An 18,089-nucleotide genomic window follows, 5' to 3' on the forward strand; every position below is an offset into this window, starting at 1 on the left:
GTAGTGGAAATGACAAAAAAAAAACAATTATAGAAAAGCAATGGTTTTCTGAAACCATTTATTATGAACCTACTTTGGAGGCTTGCATGCAAAATGAAAATAAGGTACAAAAATGTAATTATTTTGAGCGTTCATATTGGCCCTTAGAGTGCAATGTATTCAACATAAATGCATGCAGTAACAATTTGCACAAAAGAGAAAAAGGTGCAACAAGGAGCTCTAATTTTGAGAAAATTAGATGTCAAAACAAAAAAAAACTTCTCTTCAGTGTCGAAGAATATTAGTCAGCATTATAAATGATGAATAAACGCTTACCCTCATTTTGTTATTCACCAGATCTAAAATTGCTTCGTAAGGAATTTTATCCAATGGAAGGCTCACCAACCACTCCTGTAATGTTTCCAGTAGTTTTACTACTGGCTGCGGTCCAGGGAACAGCTGCGAAAAAGAAAAAGAGTACTTGTTAGATGAAAAAAATCTAGCATAAAATAAGGTATGGTTACTAAATTAGGATACACCAATTATATTGCACATTAAATTTTTATAGGTAATGCTGATTGAAGCTACATACAATTAATAATGTCCAAGTTTCTTCCCATCATGATGTGATCAGGAAAATGTTCAGTCTCCACAGAATTTATGCATATTGCAGGTAATCCCACATTATGACTTTTCCAGTCTCTCATCTTCTGATGTCTTCAAACCTAAGCTGCTGCTTTGAGCAGCAATACTTACATTGTGGCTCGCAGGCCGCATGGGTCTTTCTACCTCATACTATGAAATTTTATTCACTAGATTTAATTTCTCATTATAGACTGCTAAGACTTAAATAACTGTTAATAAACAAATAGAATTCATTGAGCATTGTAATCATGTGCAATCTTTTATGGACACTGTATGTATTTTGCAGGAGTAATATACAGGGCAAACTATAGCCATGTGGCTTTTTGGTTTGTGATTTTAAGTGTGATCTCAAATCAAATAACTATACCATTGCTTTAAAGGATTCTTATAACCTATTGAAAATTAGAAAAAAAACTCGAATGTGCTTTGCTGGATATCCAAAGTTAAACCTTGGGGTTTTCCTCTCCTGGAGTACAGGAGGTTGAGGGGTTACCTTGTGGAGGGATCCAACATCATGACAGGCATAGACAGGGTGAACAGTCACAATCTTTTTCAAAAGGACTAGGGATTCTAAAACTAGAGGAACTGGATTTAAGGTGATAGGGGAAACATTTCTAAGAAATGTGAGTCAACGCTTCCTCCCTCACACACGTTGGTGGGTATGTAGAATGTGTTGCGAGAGATGGTGGTAGAGGTGGAAACAATTAAAACATTTAACAGACATTTAGATAGGTATGTCAATAGGAAAGGTTGAGAGGGATATGGACAAAACACATGCAAACAGGAATAGGTCAAGTAGGTAACTCGATCAACATGGATGAGTTAGCCCAAAGGTCCTGTTTCTGTGCTGTATAACTATGAATTTAAATGCAGAAATCAGAGTACGAGTGAGGGAGAATTAAAGTAATGGAAGACTGGAAGCTCTCATGGTCGCAGAGTGAATTAGTTCACTGCTTGCAAAGCAGCAATCCGGTCTACATTTGATCTCCTCAAAGTTCAAAACAAATTTATTATCAAAATACACACGTCACCATATACAACCCTAAAAAAAAGTTTTCCTATGGTATACTGAGGAAATCCAAGAAACATAATAGAATCAATGAAAGTTCACACCCAACATAATGGACAAACAACCAATGTGCAAGAGATGACAAACTCTGTAAATACAGAATTAAATAAAAATTATAATAAATAAACATTGAGAACATGGGATTGAGTCATTGACAGTGTGTCCATAGGTTGTGGGAACAATACAGTGATCGGATAAGTGAAGTTGAGTGAAGTTATCCCTACTGATTCACGAGCCTGATGTTTCATGGATAATGACTGTTCCTGAGCTTACTGGTATGGGTCCTGAGGCTCCTGTACTTTTTCCTCATAGCAACAGCCAGAAGAGAGCATGGCCTGAGCAGCAGAGCTCCTTGATGATGGATGCTGCTTTCCTGCGACAGCACTTTGTGTAGAAGTGCTCAATGGTGGGGAGGGCTTTACCCATGATGGACTGGGCCGTATTCACGTCTTTTGTAGGATCTTCCGTTCAAGAGCATTGGTGTTTCCATACCAGGCTGTGATGCAACCAGTCACTAAACTCTCCACCACACATCTGTAGAAGTTTGTCAAAGTTATGTACGTCATGCTGAATTTTCACACACTTTTAAGGAAGCAGAGGCACTACTATGATTTCTTCATAATTGCACATTTAGTGCTGGACCCAGGACAGATCCTCGAAATGAATATGGTTCCTCTGAAATGAAAGGAATTTAAAGTTGCTGACCCTCTCCACCTTTGACCCCTGCTGAGGACTGGCTCATGGATCTCCATTTTCCTCCTCTTGAAGTCAATAATCAGATCCTTGGTCTTGCTGACATTGATTGAGAGGTTGTTGTGGCACCACTCAGCCAGATGTTTAATCTTACTACATGCTGATATGCCACTACCTTTGATTTGGCCTATAACAGTGGTGTCATCAGCAAACTTAAATACGGCATTGGAGCTGTGCTTTAGCATCATAGTCATAAATATAAAGAGAGTAGAGCAGGGTGCCAAGCACAGAGGCTTGTGGTGCACTTGTGCCGATGGAGATTGTGGAGAAAATGTTGTTGCCAATCCGAACTGACTGGGATCTGCAAGTGTTATAACCCAGGATCCAGTTGCACAAGGAGGTATTGAGGCCAACGTCTCGAAGATTTTGATTAGTTTTGAAGGATGATGGTATTGAATGCCATGGTGTGGCCTATGAAGAGCAACCTGAACTATGCATCTTTGTTGTCCAGGTGATCCAGGGTTAAGTGAAGAGACAATGAAATGGCATCTGCTGTGTACCTGCTCTGCCACAGTGCAGAGTAAACCACACAGTCAGCAGCAAACTAGTGTGCAAGTTGACGGCAGGACAAGGAATTCCTACTTCATGCTAACAGCGTGCTTGGGACTTAGATGGTAACCATGCAGGGGCAAATGTTGCACCTCCTGGAGTTTCATGTAAAATTATCATTGTAATCAAAGTGTTGTGGCAAGAACTGTCACCTCAGGATTCTAATAAGAGGAGAGAAGGCAAACCTGTTAGCTAGATCACACTGGAGGTTCTGGAGCTGCAGAGGAATGATCAGTTGAATATGAAAGTTACTGGGGAAAAGTAAGGACGTGGAATCCAGTTTCCAGGCGTGTGGAGAAATATGCGAGGGCAGAGGTATGCAAAATGTAATAGGCATGGTTGAGGGCTCTGTTGACAGTGTGCCTAAAGGTAAAATTAAGAATTATTCGAGGCACTGGGTTAGAAGGTGGCATTTTCCAAATCCATGCAATGAAGCCAAAGAAACTAGAGAAATAGAATCAACTCCTTGTCAGAAGCTGGGCAGAAAGACTTGTAGTCATGTGCAGTTGTGGGTGTCTGACAATTTTTAATAAGTTTCAGTTTCTGGTCTATTGTATGAAATTGAAATCACAAGGTTGATTAGGAGAAATGGAAATAAACTATACGAAGGTCAGAGCAGGATGAAACCAGCTGAAGGGTGATGAAATATTCCCGGTCCTGATGAGAATGAGGGCTGAGGTAGCAGCCTTGAGCAGATTAGAATTAATGTTCTGAATACCCCACAGAGAAAGGGACAACTTGGATCACATGGGATCCCATAGCAACTCCTCCCATGAAGGCGGTAAACAAATTCAAGGTAGTTATTCAATGCCAGGGTCTATGGCAAAAGATATTCAAGGAAACAGCACAGTGTCCTGCTAGGGGATGGAAATGTAGCTGGAAATAAGTCATTTGGTGCCTGAAGATTATCAAAGAGACAGAGGGCAGTGATTATCTCCTTCATTCCTACTCAATCTATTGCCCCAGACCCCTGTTAATGAATCTCTGCTACATTTGTCAAAGTAGAGAAAACAAAACTACATATGATATCCCAGAAGAGAATCCACCAAAATATTATCATTGTAGAATTCGCTAATATTTTTTTTTAAATATAGGCATCCGTTAGTCTCGTGAGACCATGGAATTGCACCTTGGAAGGTTTCCAGGGTGCAGGCCTGGGCAAGGTTGTATGGAAGACGGGCAGTTGCCCATGCTGCAAGTCTCCCCTCTCCATGCCACCGATGTTGTCCAAGGGAAGGGCACTAGAGCTGATACAGCTTGGCACCGGTGTTGTCGCAGAGCAATGTGTAGTTAAGTGCCTTGCTCAAGGACACAACATGCTGCCTCAGCTGAGGCTTGAACTATCGACCTTCAGATCACTAGACCGATGCCTTAACCACTTGGCCACGTGCCAACACTCTAATACTTTTAATCCAACCTTATCTTATGTACAAGGTGCAAAACTCTTATACCTTAGATGTTAACTTTTGCTTCATTAGCCAGCATAGAGTGTACTGTATATCAGTTTCTTTCCATTTAGAAAATACTTTGTTCTTCTATTCTTCCTAATACATTCTTTTTCCAACTTCTTAGCCCCTTCATCTGTCAAATCCTTTAACAGATTCTCTGCACATTCATTACAGCACATCTTCCAACTGGCATTGTATGGAAGATACATTATAATTCTCATCCAAATCATTAACACGGATAGGGGGAAAAAAATCTAAGGACACAGTACCAATTGTAATGACCAACTTAGAAAAAAAAGTTTTATACTATTCTCTTTTATGCATGCTAATATATTACCTGAAACACACGAGTTTTTAAGCTATAACATTATGTTCTTAACGTGATTCAGAGAAAAACAATTAAGAGAAACGTGTATAAATAGGCATGTGGAGATGGCATGTACAATGCTCGATATGCCAAATTAATAATAAAACTGAGTCATGTAAATAAATTTAATTGCTTGGTTTTATTCATAGGAAGAAAGCAATTCCTGCATTAAATCCCTTTGCTAGCTCTTGAGTCCAGAAGCAAGCATTTGAGGACAGAATCCTAAAATGTTACTTAGGTTGACAGTCTGAGCAAAAGCCAGCTGACCTCATAAGAAACAAAGATGAGGATTATGAAAGGAACTGAGGAAGAACCCCATATTTTGTTTAATGGCAGTCGAGACACTGGAACTACTAAGCAATCACCAAGCTTGTCATAGCTGAGAAAGAATAAAATAGGATTTAATAATAATCTTTAGAATTTCAGTTCTTTTAAAGGAATCAAGAGAAGCCTTGGCTCAGGAAGTTAAAGGAGCAAGAATGTGAAATAGGACTAAGTACTTAAGGACACATGGAGTTATGTTAATAGAAATTTACTCAGTGCTTACGTATTGTAACAGAAAAAGCAAGTTGACCCCTCACAATCCTACACCATGATCCCAGGGGAAAATCTACCTTGATCTTTCTAAATACCAATAACAGATGCTATGATTCATTACTCTATTAGATGGCCTTCTGTCTCCGAGGCACATCTGTCAATTGTGATGTGCAATTTTCTACTATGAGATTAATAAATGCAATTTCAATTCAAAGAAAAGCATTGCAAGCTATATAGTTTATTTCATTTGTGATCTTCTCCAAGAACAATGGTTTGAAATACCATATGTGGCCAAGATGAGAAATCCTAATATCGGTTCATCACTTATGATGTGGATGTGCATGTGGATTAAACAGAGCTGCTCCACATGTAGCTTTGGAGTAGAGCTGCAGTTACAGTTGAATAAAATTAAAGTGTTATACATTTACTTTGAATAGGTGTTTAGAAAGCATACAGATTTACAGCTGTTGCCAAATCTTCTGTTGTAATGACAGTTCATTTCAATGCACGATCATTACAACGGAAGGCCCAGTTTCAATGTCCAGATACAAATTACAGTACTAGATTTTCTGAGCAGCAATAGGGAAATACAGTATATACAACATTTCCTATATTATAGCAGTGATTACACCTCCAAAGCACTATTACAAGTGCAATAAATTGCTTGAGAATTTCCTACAGTCATAAAAGCAAACCTCAGTACAATAAACCATTATGTAAAATGAGAAGCAAGACCTAGACATTTCTTCATTCATCCTGATACAAAATGTCAATTTCCTTCAATACATCAGCTTTTGGGTAATTGAAATGAAAAAACACAGAAAATATTGTTATTCTTTTCCCCACAAAAGATCATTAAGAAAAGCTTCTCCAGAAGACCTGAAAAGGAGATGAAGCATTTAGCATGCTCAATGTAATCAGATAGATACAAAACCTCCACAGATTTCAACATTTGAATTTAGTATCTCTTAAAGTTCTTAGTCATAAAGCTAAAAAAAAAAACAGGTTTACAAACGCTGATCAACAAAATTAAAAAAAAATTACCTGACAATCTGGTGGGTTCAGCATTATGGAATACATCTAACTAAAATACTAATCCTATTGTCAGTTAAAGGATCAAATTGATCCTTCAAGAAAGTGGAGTATTAAGATAACTCACACTTTAACTCAGCCAACTTTTGTCCTTTGGTAAAGCACCATTAGAAAAAACGGGGATTAAATTGAGAAAACCTCAAGGGGTAAAAAAAAATTGCCGCAGAGAAAGAAATTTGTTGGCATCCTTCAACTGCGAAAACTCAGTTACAACAACCTGCAACCCATAATCTGATAAATTAATGTCAGAATAAAAGAAATCCCTTTGAATGCTACCTTTTCCAAGTGTGCAGTCAATTTTTTTTGCATATGCCAATTGGCATCTTAAGCTATTAAAATGTGAAAATTGTCCAGTGATCCAGTGATACTTTCTGATGCTCCCATCCTTGGCAAGTTCATGCTTCCTTCAGTAAGATCAAAACTGCAAGCTGTATTCCAGTTGCATCCTCACCAAGTACTATTCAACTGCAATGGGACTTGATTATTCCTCTAATCAAATCCTCCCATAGTAGAAACTAACATGCAATTTGCCCTCTAAATTGCATGTAGCACTTGCAAATGGCTTTCAATTACTTCTTTTGAAGGACATCAAGGTCCCCTGAACATTACCTCTTTCTCACCATTTGACAATGATTCTGCTCACTTGCACTAAAATAGATGACTCACACTCATTATATTCCATCTGCTATGTTCTTTCCAACTCCAAGCTCATTCACTTTTCCTTGAAGACTATATTGCAATCACAATCCCACCTAGTTTAGTACCATCAGCAAACTTAAAAATATGACAAATATTTCCCCTTGGTCACTCTTGACATACTTTATGCATCCTTGGGGCTCAAGCGTCTACATGGTAGGAGTTGGCCATTAAGCCCAATTTGCCTTACGTTTCCAACAAAGCTGCCGTGCCATTCAGTAAGATCACAGTTTATCCAATCTCCTTAAAGTCTAACTTCATGTCCTTTGCCCATATTCTTTGACTCCCCCAATTAGAAATGTATCTATTGCAGCCTTAAATGTAACCAAGATTCTGTCTCAAAAGGTCGCTGTGGCAACGAGATCCAAAAATCACATAACCAGAGAAGAAGTTCTTTATGGGGTCCTTCATACTCTTATTACAAGACTGTACCTCTGGTTCTGAACTCTCCCATTACAGGACATATCCACTTAGCAGCTGCCCTGTCTAACCTCACAGGATCCTTTCTTGTTTCAATCAGATTACTACTTATTCTTCTAAACTCCAATAAGTAGTTTTACCTTTCTTCTTTAGGAGAACCTTTCCATACCCGAGATCATTTTGGCAAATAGTCACTGTACTGCTTTTAATGAAAAAAAATCTTTCCTTAAATGGGGATGGAGGTGGGTGGGTGAAAAAACAAAATTGTTCTCAGTACCCTAAATAGAGTCTCACTTGAGATCTGTGTTATTGAAGTAAAATAAAATTGCATTGCCCTTCTATTCTCCAAATCACTTGAGGCAAGCCAACATTCCATTACCCGCTGCACTTAGAAACATAGAAAACCTACAGGCTGTTCAGCCCACAATGCTGTGCCAAACATGTACTTACTTTAGAAATTACCGAGGGTTACCCATAGCCCTCTATTCTTCTAAGCTCCACATACCTATCCAGGAGTTTCTTAAAAGACCTTACTGTATCTGCCTCCACCACCATCACCGGCAGCCCATTCCATGCACTCACTACTCTCTGCGTAAAAAACTTACCCCTGACATCTTCTCTGTTGCTACTTCCAAGCACTTTAAAACTGTGCCCTCCCATGTTAGCCATTTCAGCCCTGGGAAAAAAGCCCCTGACTATCCACACGATCAATGCTTCTCATCATCTTATACACCTCTATTATATTATAAATTATATTACTATATTATATTATGCCTCTCCAAATGTTCATAAAAACTGCCTCTCAGGATCTTCTCCACCAACTTACCAACCACTGAAGTAAGACTCACTGGTCTACAATTTCTTGGGCTATCTCTACTCTCTTTTTTGAATAAGGGAACAACATCTGCAACCCTCCAATCATCAGGAACCTCTCCTGTCCCCATTGATGATGAAAAGATCATTGCCAGAGGTTCAGCAATCTCCTCCCTCGCCTCCCACAGTAGCCCACAGTTTTCTGCATTTTCTGCAAAAGGACCCCCAAATCCAGTTGCACTGCATCTTCCTGCAATTTTTCCTCATAACAGTATTTTTCCCAGGATCCTTTGCTCTATGCAATAACCTATCGATCCAAATCAGCATTTTAACCCAAATCTATGTGTTCTAACCCTGTTTGAGACAACGTAGAAAATGTCCTACTGGCTCTTTAAGCAGTGCCACCCAGCATACTGCCCTCGCCCCCATCAAATTTAATCTAGCCTAATCACAGGACAATGACCAATGTATTAACAGCTACATCTTTGGACTGTGGGAGGGAACCAGAGCACTCCGAGAAAACACACACATCCCACGGGGAGGATGTATAGACTCCTTATAGCTGAAATTGAACTCTGATGCCCCAGAGGGAGGAGAAGACGGCGATGCGATGCAGCGTGCGCAGCCTCTCTGGTGAATGATATCTGTATTTGTCAAGTAGGATGCCATGCACAATCCTGATTTGATGGAGACAGACGTGAGAAGCACAAAGGAACATCTGGAGAAACTTCTGAAATGCCCGCTTCCCTGCTGCTGCTACTGTGCAATCGAGAATCTCTGGAGGGGAAGGCTCCGAATCCTCGGCTTTGCCTGTTGCTTGGCAGCCGGGGTCGGGGTCGAAGCGCTCGGCAGGGATGGTGCTCGGTATCGGAGGGCTGGTTGGAGGCTCGCAGTTTTCGGAGGGACTCAAGAGTTGGCAGTGGTAGGGTGCTTCCAGGGTGCTGCATCGGCAAGTTTGCGGCACTGGAGGTTCATGGCAGGGAGAGTTTTCTTCCTTCTACCGTCTGCGTGAGATGATGGGGCTATCAGAACTTTGAGACTTTTTTCTACCATGCCCATGGTCTGTTCTTTATCAAATTACGGTATTGCTTTGCTCTGTTGTAACTATATGTTATATTATGTGGTTTTTTTCAGTCTTGGTCTGTCTTGTGTTTCTGTGCTATCATACTGGAGGAACATTGTATCATTTCTTAATGCATGCATTACTAAATGACAATAAACGAGGACTGCGTGTCCTCTTAATCTAAAGCTGTAATAGTATTGACCTAACTGCTATGCTACCAAGGAAACCTTTAGCTATCCTCCAATCCAAAGGAAAAATTCCAGAATTTCTGAGAACTTTGCAAGATGACAACTAGACCTCCACAACCTTTGAAATTACTTCTTTCGCAACTTTGGGACATAAATCATTAGGATGTAGGATCTACCAATTTTCTGGCTCACCAACTTCTCCAGTAACTTTTGACTAACACTCATTTGTTCTCCATTTTCACAAGATTTTTCATTTTCACCTTTTCTAAAATATCTTGAAGGTTTTATATGGCACATGAGATCACTGAGCTGTTCTTGCATTGCTGAAAAAATGAAAATTCCAAAGTTCAACTATAATTCTCACTCAAAAAGAACTTGCACATCCTACCACCCTTCAAACTGTTTCACAGCCAATAAAGTATAAACTTATTTTGAAGAACAATATATTACTGACATGAGAAACAGAACTCTAAAATGCAAAACAAGCTTTCCACAAAAGTAATTTGATAGTGACAGCTAGTTTTAGTGATATTGAATTTGTGTTTGCCAAGGAGTAATCATTAGCCATGATAACAGAATCTCTTTGTGAAGATAAAAATTGAGTAACAATTTTAACCTTTATTAAAATGAGTACATGAACCTGATAGCAAGACGTTCCTATGAGCATAAAAACAAGCTCTGCAAGCTATCTTCCTGTGGAATCTAGTGTTGAAATACTAATCAGGTTTAAGTTCACAGCGTATTTGCAACTTTAAAGTCTACGGCATTGACATGAATCATCACAGCTGCTATTGTTAAACTGCACACATTTAAATACTGGTGAACTGCCATATCATTTATGTTGCACTTATTTAATGGATCTCACTAAAAAGAAACTAATTTATTTTCTATACTTTACTTACTTGTAGCCTTGACAAATATGCAGAAGTAAAAACTACCACACTTGACCAAAGGCTTTACAAAATTTTAGAATGGATTCTTAACTTCTCTATCTAAATTATATCTTTTGTCTTTACCACAAGAAAAAAAGTAAAAACAAAATATGATCAAAGTCTACTTCAATTTAGAGCAGGGGTTCCAAACATGGGTTCCACAGACCCATCGGTTAATGGTAGGGGTCCACAGCATAAAAAGGTTGGGAATCCTTGATTTAAGAGACATCAGTACATTCTCTATTACTATTTCTATTACACTATTCTCAAGCCAATAGTTAAACAACTTTTTTCAGTCCTGGACCGTAATTCTTGTCTGCTCCTCAAGCTCTGTACGACTAAGACTTTATGCCCAGGATCTTCCATGTGGTGACTTACTGAAAGCTGGAACTTCACTTATGAAAGTTAATGGAAAGGACCAAGTCAAAGGTCATCACTTAGATGGTGATAGGCTAATGCTATCTTAGAAGTACCTTAAACGTGGATGTTTTTAGTTACATTGCTCAAAAATTAGACATGCCATGGTATCTAAACCCTGCATAACCTCTGGTATGCATAGCCTAAATAACAACCACACAAAACAGGAAGGAAATATAGTTGGCAATTCATCATAATTACTATTACAATTCTACCAACTGTTACATGCTCAAGGAGATCTGTGTTTTTTTTGTGAGAATGATGTAGTGGTCTTTTGGAGGTCACCTGATGTGATTTTTCCGCTGATGTGAGGTCACGTGATGACATGTGACCCATGACTATATAAGGGTCGACCCAGGTGACCCAGGGGTTTTTTCTTAGTTTGTAGATTTCCAAGTCGAACGTGTTGTGTCTCCGTTTCTGTTGCGTGTTTGTTTTTGTGATGCAGTTTCATGTTTAAAACGGAGTATGGTGTTCTATAGAAAAATACCATATTATTGGACTGGAAATTTTTGCTAGATGTGTTGATTTACCCAATTCCAACAGTAGAAGGGAGAGTGAAGAATTTATCGAAGTACAGAATCGAAGGATCGAGAGAAGTCGGCATTGTTTGGCAGTTTAATAAAGGATCGACCTTATTGAGAGTTCGTTGGAGGAGTACGACCTGCATCGAGATAACTCTTGCCAAAAAGAGCAAGTAATTCATACAAAAAGGTGCTCTCTCTCTCTCTAAAGGAATTTAAGGTCAGTTGATTTAAACTGTTTATTTTCGGCATCGTGAATCCCGTGGACAGAACCAGCAGGAAAGTTGCGTCTGTGAAGGAATCCTTCTCCAGAGAAGTCTCTCCCAATTGAACGTGTAAATCTGTTGGACTTTCAAAGTTATCGCTTTAAGAACTATATCTGACTGTATTGCTTTAAGAACTGTTTTCGCCTTTAATGTTTTAAGAACCAGAGCTGAGGGGCGAGTTGGTGAACAGCTGCATATTTGTTAATTTCCGGTTAAAGTTTTTGTTTATTTTTTTTTCCCTTATCGTTTATCCGTGTTTATTGAATGTTTGGTTGTTTTAATATAACCTGTCTCGATTGATATTCATTGTTGCCGGTTACGTTACACAACAAAGATATTCCAGTTACCTTTGACAGAACTGTAATTATATCCTTTAGTGCTGTTAGTTCGGGCCCCTCCAATATCTTGTGGCTAGCAAGTTCTACTCGAAGCAGATAATGCAAAGCAGACTCCAGATCAGCCAAATACACCTTACCCCTGAAAACAAAGGCAGGTTATATTTTAAATAGCTGTCCATAACCTAAGTGGATACCGCACCACAACAATGGGACAGTAGCGGGCAATGCACATTCTTTTAATGCAGCTTAATTGCGAAAATTGGAACTACCTACTTTCCGTTTCATAATCTTATAATGGAAGAAGCCAGCTATATTGTAAACAAGGTAGAACAATGGAAACCTGACTGGTTGAGGAGCAATCAATCAGGAGGGACAGACTCTTGATTGAAACTCAGTGAATTTCTCTGCTACTTCATGACCAACAGATGCTTTATCACCACAAATCTTAAAAAAAACTAATGCCGTGTCTTTTCTTAAATTTATGCAACCAGCCTGCTGTAGATTTACAATTACCTTGAATTTTGAGTTCATTGCGATTGATCTTTGCTTGCTTCATGATCAGCACTGTTAAGAGGCAGATGTTCACTCTGATGTTGATGAATCCACTCTTTCAATACACAATTGAGATCTTCATTTTATGCTACATGCAGTGTTTTTCTTTTGTTCTAATTAACTCCTGTTCATTACATATGTGAGGTAACTTCTCAGAAGTACTTGTGGTGTGCAGAGGCCTATACGTGGTTTGCGAACCTTCCCAGGAGCTAACGGGATTTTCCATTTATGATGTTATGTTAGCACTCAAAAATATTTTGGATTTTGGAATCTCAGCCAAGGGGTACTCAACCTGTACTAGTTATGTTTGGCTGTGAGATGAGAAAAGGATTCTTCATCTTCACAACCAGCAATGTTACAGGACATTTTCTGAAGGCACCACTCTAAAACTAATAAGTAGCCATTCCCAATATGTTAAACAGCAAATTGATGGGATTCCCATTGGGCAGATCAAGAGTATCTCAAAAATATTAGTGGGTGAAGCAAGCCAAACAGACCCTGTTCATCTATTCATTAAAATTCTGGTTGATCCTTCATCTCCACCACCCTAGCTTAATCCTACATTGCTTGATACTCCCAAGTATTTCTGAAAATTTACAACTTGGTTACAGACTAAAAAACACTAAATTTTGAAAGAAAAACTTACTGATCAATATCGCTCCAGGGCTTTAATGCAACTATTGTCTCTTCTCTTTGCCTCACAGGCTCTTTTTTTCGGAAAGGCAGTCTCTTGGTTACACCTGGCAAAGACTTTAAATAGGAAGTAAAGAATGATCGCAGAGACTTCTGTCTATTTAGAAAACAGAAATTGAGTAATCAAATTAAAACTGTGTAATATTTATTCAATGACATTTCTCATATTTCCATTAGCACCCTGATTGATCTTATTCTTCAGCATTTTCAAAAGTTTCCCCAAAAGACTTGTCCGCATTATTACAATTTAAAGTTACAGTCAGTTTACAATTAAAGTTCATATATGAATAATTAAAGTGCACTGAAAAAATGCTTCAAATAATCACCTTCATAAGTTCTGTTTTATATTTAAAGGTTAAAAAGGGTCAAATTCAAATCACACAATTATCAAATTACTGGACACCAAAAACAAAATCAAACTACAAACAAATGTCCCTCAAACTTCAGAGGTAGAAAGAAAATGAATCAAGTCCATTAATAAAGTAACCAAAATGAAAAATTCATAGCCAATGCATCCAGGGATGTTGGCAACCAAATTAAAAATTGCCATTTTCCTTTTACAAGGACTGAAGTCTTCATTACTGCTTTTGCCCCAGAACCATTGCAGGCTCGGCCTGCTGTGGTGACTTCTCAGAAAAATATCCATGGGCAGCCGGGAGTACAGACTCTCGAGTACAAGAAGTATAATGATAAACAGCTATCTGAGATGGCTGCTCATTTTAAACAAAGGTCTGGGGAATCACTGACCGAATGGTTCCTCTGCTTGTGGGATGATGGAGGTGCTAGTACAACCTTTTATCCTGAAGAACTAGCAAGGCTAGGGTCTTTAACCACGAATTCTCGTATTAATATTGATATTCTTGTATTTGGAGTATTGTGTGCAGTTTTGGTTACCAAATTACAGGAAAGATATTAATAAGGTTGAAAGAGTGCAGAGAAGGTTTACAAGGATGTTGCTGGGACTTGAGAAACTGAGTTACAGAGAAAGGTTGAATAGGTTAGGACTTTATTCCCTGGAGCATAGAAGAATGAGGGATGATTTGATAGCAGAATATAAAATTATGATGGGTATAGATAGAGTGAATGCAAGCAGGCTTTTTCCACTGAGGCTGAGGGAGAAAAAAACCCAGAGGACATGGGTTAAGGGTGAAGGGGGAAAAGTTTAAAGGGAACTTTAGGGGGAGCTTCTTCACACAGAGAGTGGTGGGAGTGTGGAATGAGCTGCCAGATGAAGTGGTAAATGAGGGCTCACTTTTAACATTTAAAAACTTCGACAGGTACATGGATGAGAGGTGTATGGAAGGATATGGTCCAGGTGCAGGTCAGTGGGACGAGGCAGAAAAATGGTTCAGCACAGCCAAGAAGGGCCAAAAGGCCTGTTTCTGTGCTGTAATGTTCTATGGTTCTATTATGACTTCAGTAAATCTAACCAAGCTTATTATTTATCACAGAATAGGACTGCATTAAGGAAAACAAAATGAAATGTAATTAGCTGAAGAGATTAGGAAAAAAAGAAACATTAATTGGATTGGAACAGTGTCATAAACAACTGGAACAGAAAAAAAGTGTAAAAAATCTGTTTAAAGAGTTATCAGCTGGTTACCTTAAACATAATTACAGAGCTGGAACAGCACAAAATATAGACTAGTGGCCATGTGAGAAGAAAAGTGCTGGTGCATACTGTACTATTCCATGCTCATAAAGATATATTAAATAAGGTATTATTAAATTATTTTAAAAATCATTTTAATTTGAAGCAATTTATTATTGCAAAGCAGAGGTTAAGAAAACAAAAAATGATTACTTTTTAGTAATTATTAATTACCACAATAAACTGGTGCTAGAGGCTGTACACGTCATCAGACAAGCCATTCAAGATAATGAAATTCTACCAACCTGCAATGGACAACAAATGTTTGGCTGCATGGTACATTAAACTCAGTGATTTTATAGGTATTAATGCTTGAGAACAGCATTTATTTTCTGCACAGCAAGCTCCCTTTCAGCACTGATTTGCCCTAGCTGAGAGGAAGGATATTCATAGTAGTGAAATTATGTCAGCATGTGAAAATCTGGAAGGATGAGTAACATCTTTTTGGTGGTATTTTGACTTAAAAGTATTTTTCTAAACTACTTACAGGAAAGATTCCTAGCAGGATCAGGTCACTGACTGTGAAATTTGTTGTTTTGTAGCAGCGGTACTGTGCAAGGCACAAACATACAAGTTACTAAAACTAAATAGTTCAAAAGGGGAATAGTGTGGTAGTGTTCATGAATTCATAGACTGTTCAGAAATCTTATGGCAGAGGGGATGCTGTTCCTAAAATGTTGAGTGCGCATCTTCAGGATCCTGTACCTCCTCCCCAATTGTAATGAGAAAAGGCATCTGTTAGATGGTGAGGGTCACTTTTTGAAGATATCCTCAATCGTGGGGATTGGCTGAGTCTACAAACCCCCCTGAGACTCTTTTGATCCTGCACACTGGAGCTCCAAACTAGGTGGTGATGCAACCAGTATGCTCTTCACCATACATTTGTAGAAATTTGTGGGGGTCTTTAGTGACATACCAAGCCTCCTCAAACTCCTAACAATGTATAGCCACCAATGTGACTTCTTCATGATTGCATCAATGAGATGAACTAGATCTTCTGAATTGCTGATGTCCAGAATCTTGAAGCTGCTCACCACTTATCCATCTATGAGGACAGGTGTGTATCTTCTTGATTTTCCCTTCATGAAATCCACAATCAATTTCTTGATTGTACAGATGTTGAATGTAAGGTTGTTGTTGCATCACCACTAAACCAGTCAATACACTGTGGTCTCCTGATGAGAAAGCCATGAATCTTACATGACTCTCCAATGCCACAAAACTACTTAGGCAAAATGTCCAAATCTTGAGGTCAAAGCTTGCTTTTCCCCTTTGATTTGCTCTCTGAGAATTCTGATTGGGTGCTCATTCTGCTCGATGGCATCATGATTGCTGGAAGCCAGGATTCTCGAAGCGGTTAAGGTAATACAGTGTTGAGAAAAGAGAAAATTTATCAGGGAGCACATTTTTAGTTGCAGCCACTGTGCACTTGTTCCATGTGGATTACAAGGAGGCTACGATGACATGGATTCAGTCAAGCTGCTTAATGGTGTTAAGTACTGCACTCATCCAGTCAAATGGAAGCTTGACTATAGAGGCTGGAGTCAAAAAGGAAATCAATCATTACACCACACTCAGTTCCTGACCTCCTCTTGTAGCCAGGGTATTTATGCGACTGATCCAATTCCATTTTTGTTTGCAATGATCTTCATGATGTTTGTTGTTTTGTGTAGTTGACAATGGGGGGGGGGGGTGCGGCGAATGCCTGTTTAATGGTATATCATAAAGATCAAGTGCAGGTGGGTGGATTCTCATACTGATTGTTATCGTCTGGCCCTTTGGCATAAATATTCCTGGTCATCTATCATCCCAAGCCCGTCCATTATCCCAGTCTTGCTGCTCACAGAGGTAGATTATTTTCATTTGCTGACTAACTACAAATGGAATTGAACATTGTGCAGTCATCAGCTAGTGTCACCACTTATTCTAACCTTGTGATAAAGCAGCCGCGGCTACCCAGGGCACTACCTCGGTGATGTCCTGGGGCTGGAATGATTGACCTTCAACAACCACAATCATCTGTTGTTTGCACAAACATGATGAGAAATTCCTTTTGGAAATTTATTTTAATCTGGGAAAAAAATGAGTAAGTTTCATTTTGCTTGGCTTTAGCACTCTTCTTTGGATATTTTGCACTGTATTCAATTATTTCACTACTTTTTGTTTTATCCATCCATCCCCAGATTAAATTCTTTAACTGTCTCGTACACTATGGATTAGATATATTTCTATTAAATATTCTTTGCAAACAGTAGCTGAACCTTAAGGAAAACTAGAGAGCAAATCAAAGGGAAAAGCAATTTTTGAACTGAAGATTTAGACATTTTGCCCTATGCTTAAAGTAGTTTTGCAGCATTGTAGAGTCATGTAAGAAATAGCAAAGAAATACAAAAGCTTTAAAACATCTTGAAATATTTATCAGTGAATTACAATGGACAAATGAATGAGATTGTCAAAAAAAAAACTTCAAAAGGATTTTTAAAATAACCATACACATGATGCAACAAAACATTAAATTTCCAAGTATTTTGTTTGGACAATGAAAGCAATTTGAAAATACCCCAAATCCTACCCAGTTAATTTGAGCCTGTTACTTTACTAGAATGAAGACCAAAAAAATCTTGTGGTATAGCAAGAATCACCAATAGCAGTGTACAGATTTTGTGTTTACATGAACACAAGATGCTTTATCAAATGGATGATGTAATGATAGTAGAGATTTGCAATCATGACAATAACAAAATGCACGCCACTAAAATAACAGGTAACAGCGAGCTTGTGGATACAAATCTGCAAGCCCCAAAGAAGAATATCACACTGAACTCATATAATGTATATATTTATTTCACCTTCTATCTCCAAAACCACTTTTAGGTTAAATGAAAAACTGGAAAAACGTTTTCCACTACCTCTGTGCTTGCTCCATAGCCTGATGGTGTGACAGAGAGAAACCTTCCCCCATCTCAAACAGTAAAGTCACCAAGTGGCAAATGCATTTTCTTTCCAAACAGGGAAAGTCGAGCAGGCACTACACAGCAACACCTAAATGTATTGTTTTGTTCCTTCTCTATTCCATTTCAATTCATACAATACAGAA

At 38.6% G+C, this 18,089-nt stretch overlaps 1 protein-coding gene across 1 annotated transcript in view; it reads right to left on the reverse strand.

Annotated features, from left to right (window-relative positions):
• Positions 1-18,089, reverse strand: part of qsox2 (quiescin Q6 sulfhydryl oxidase 2) — a 62,958-nt gene that overhangs the window by 26,864 nt on the left and 18,005 nt on the right. The window contains exons 7-9 of the mRNA XM_072240280.1: positions 13,295-13,438; positions 12,106-12,235; positions 316-438 (exon numbers count right to left, since the gene is read on the reverse strand). Of these exons, the coding sequence (XP_072096381.1) occupies positions 316-438; positions 12,106-12,235; positions 13,295-13,438 (397 nt within the window). The remainder of the gene's footprint in view (positions 1-315; positions 439-12,105; positions 12,236-13,294; positions 13,439-18,089) is intronic.

This window comes from Mobula birostris, chromosome 22, assembly GCF_030028105.1.
Source record: "Mobula birostris isolate sMobBir1 chromosome 22, sMobBir1.hap1, whole genome shotgun sequence".
Taxonomy (NCBI): domain Eukaryota; kingdom Metazoa; phylum Chordata; class Chondrichthyes; order Myliobatiformes; family Myliobatidae; genus Mobula; species Mobula birostris.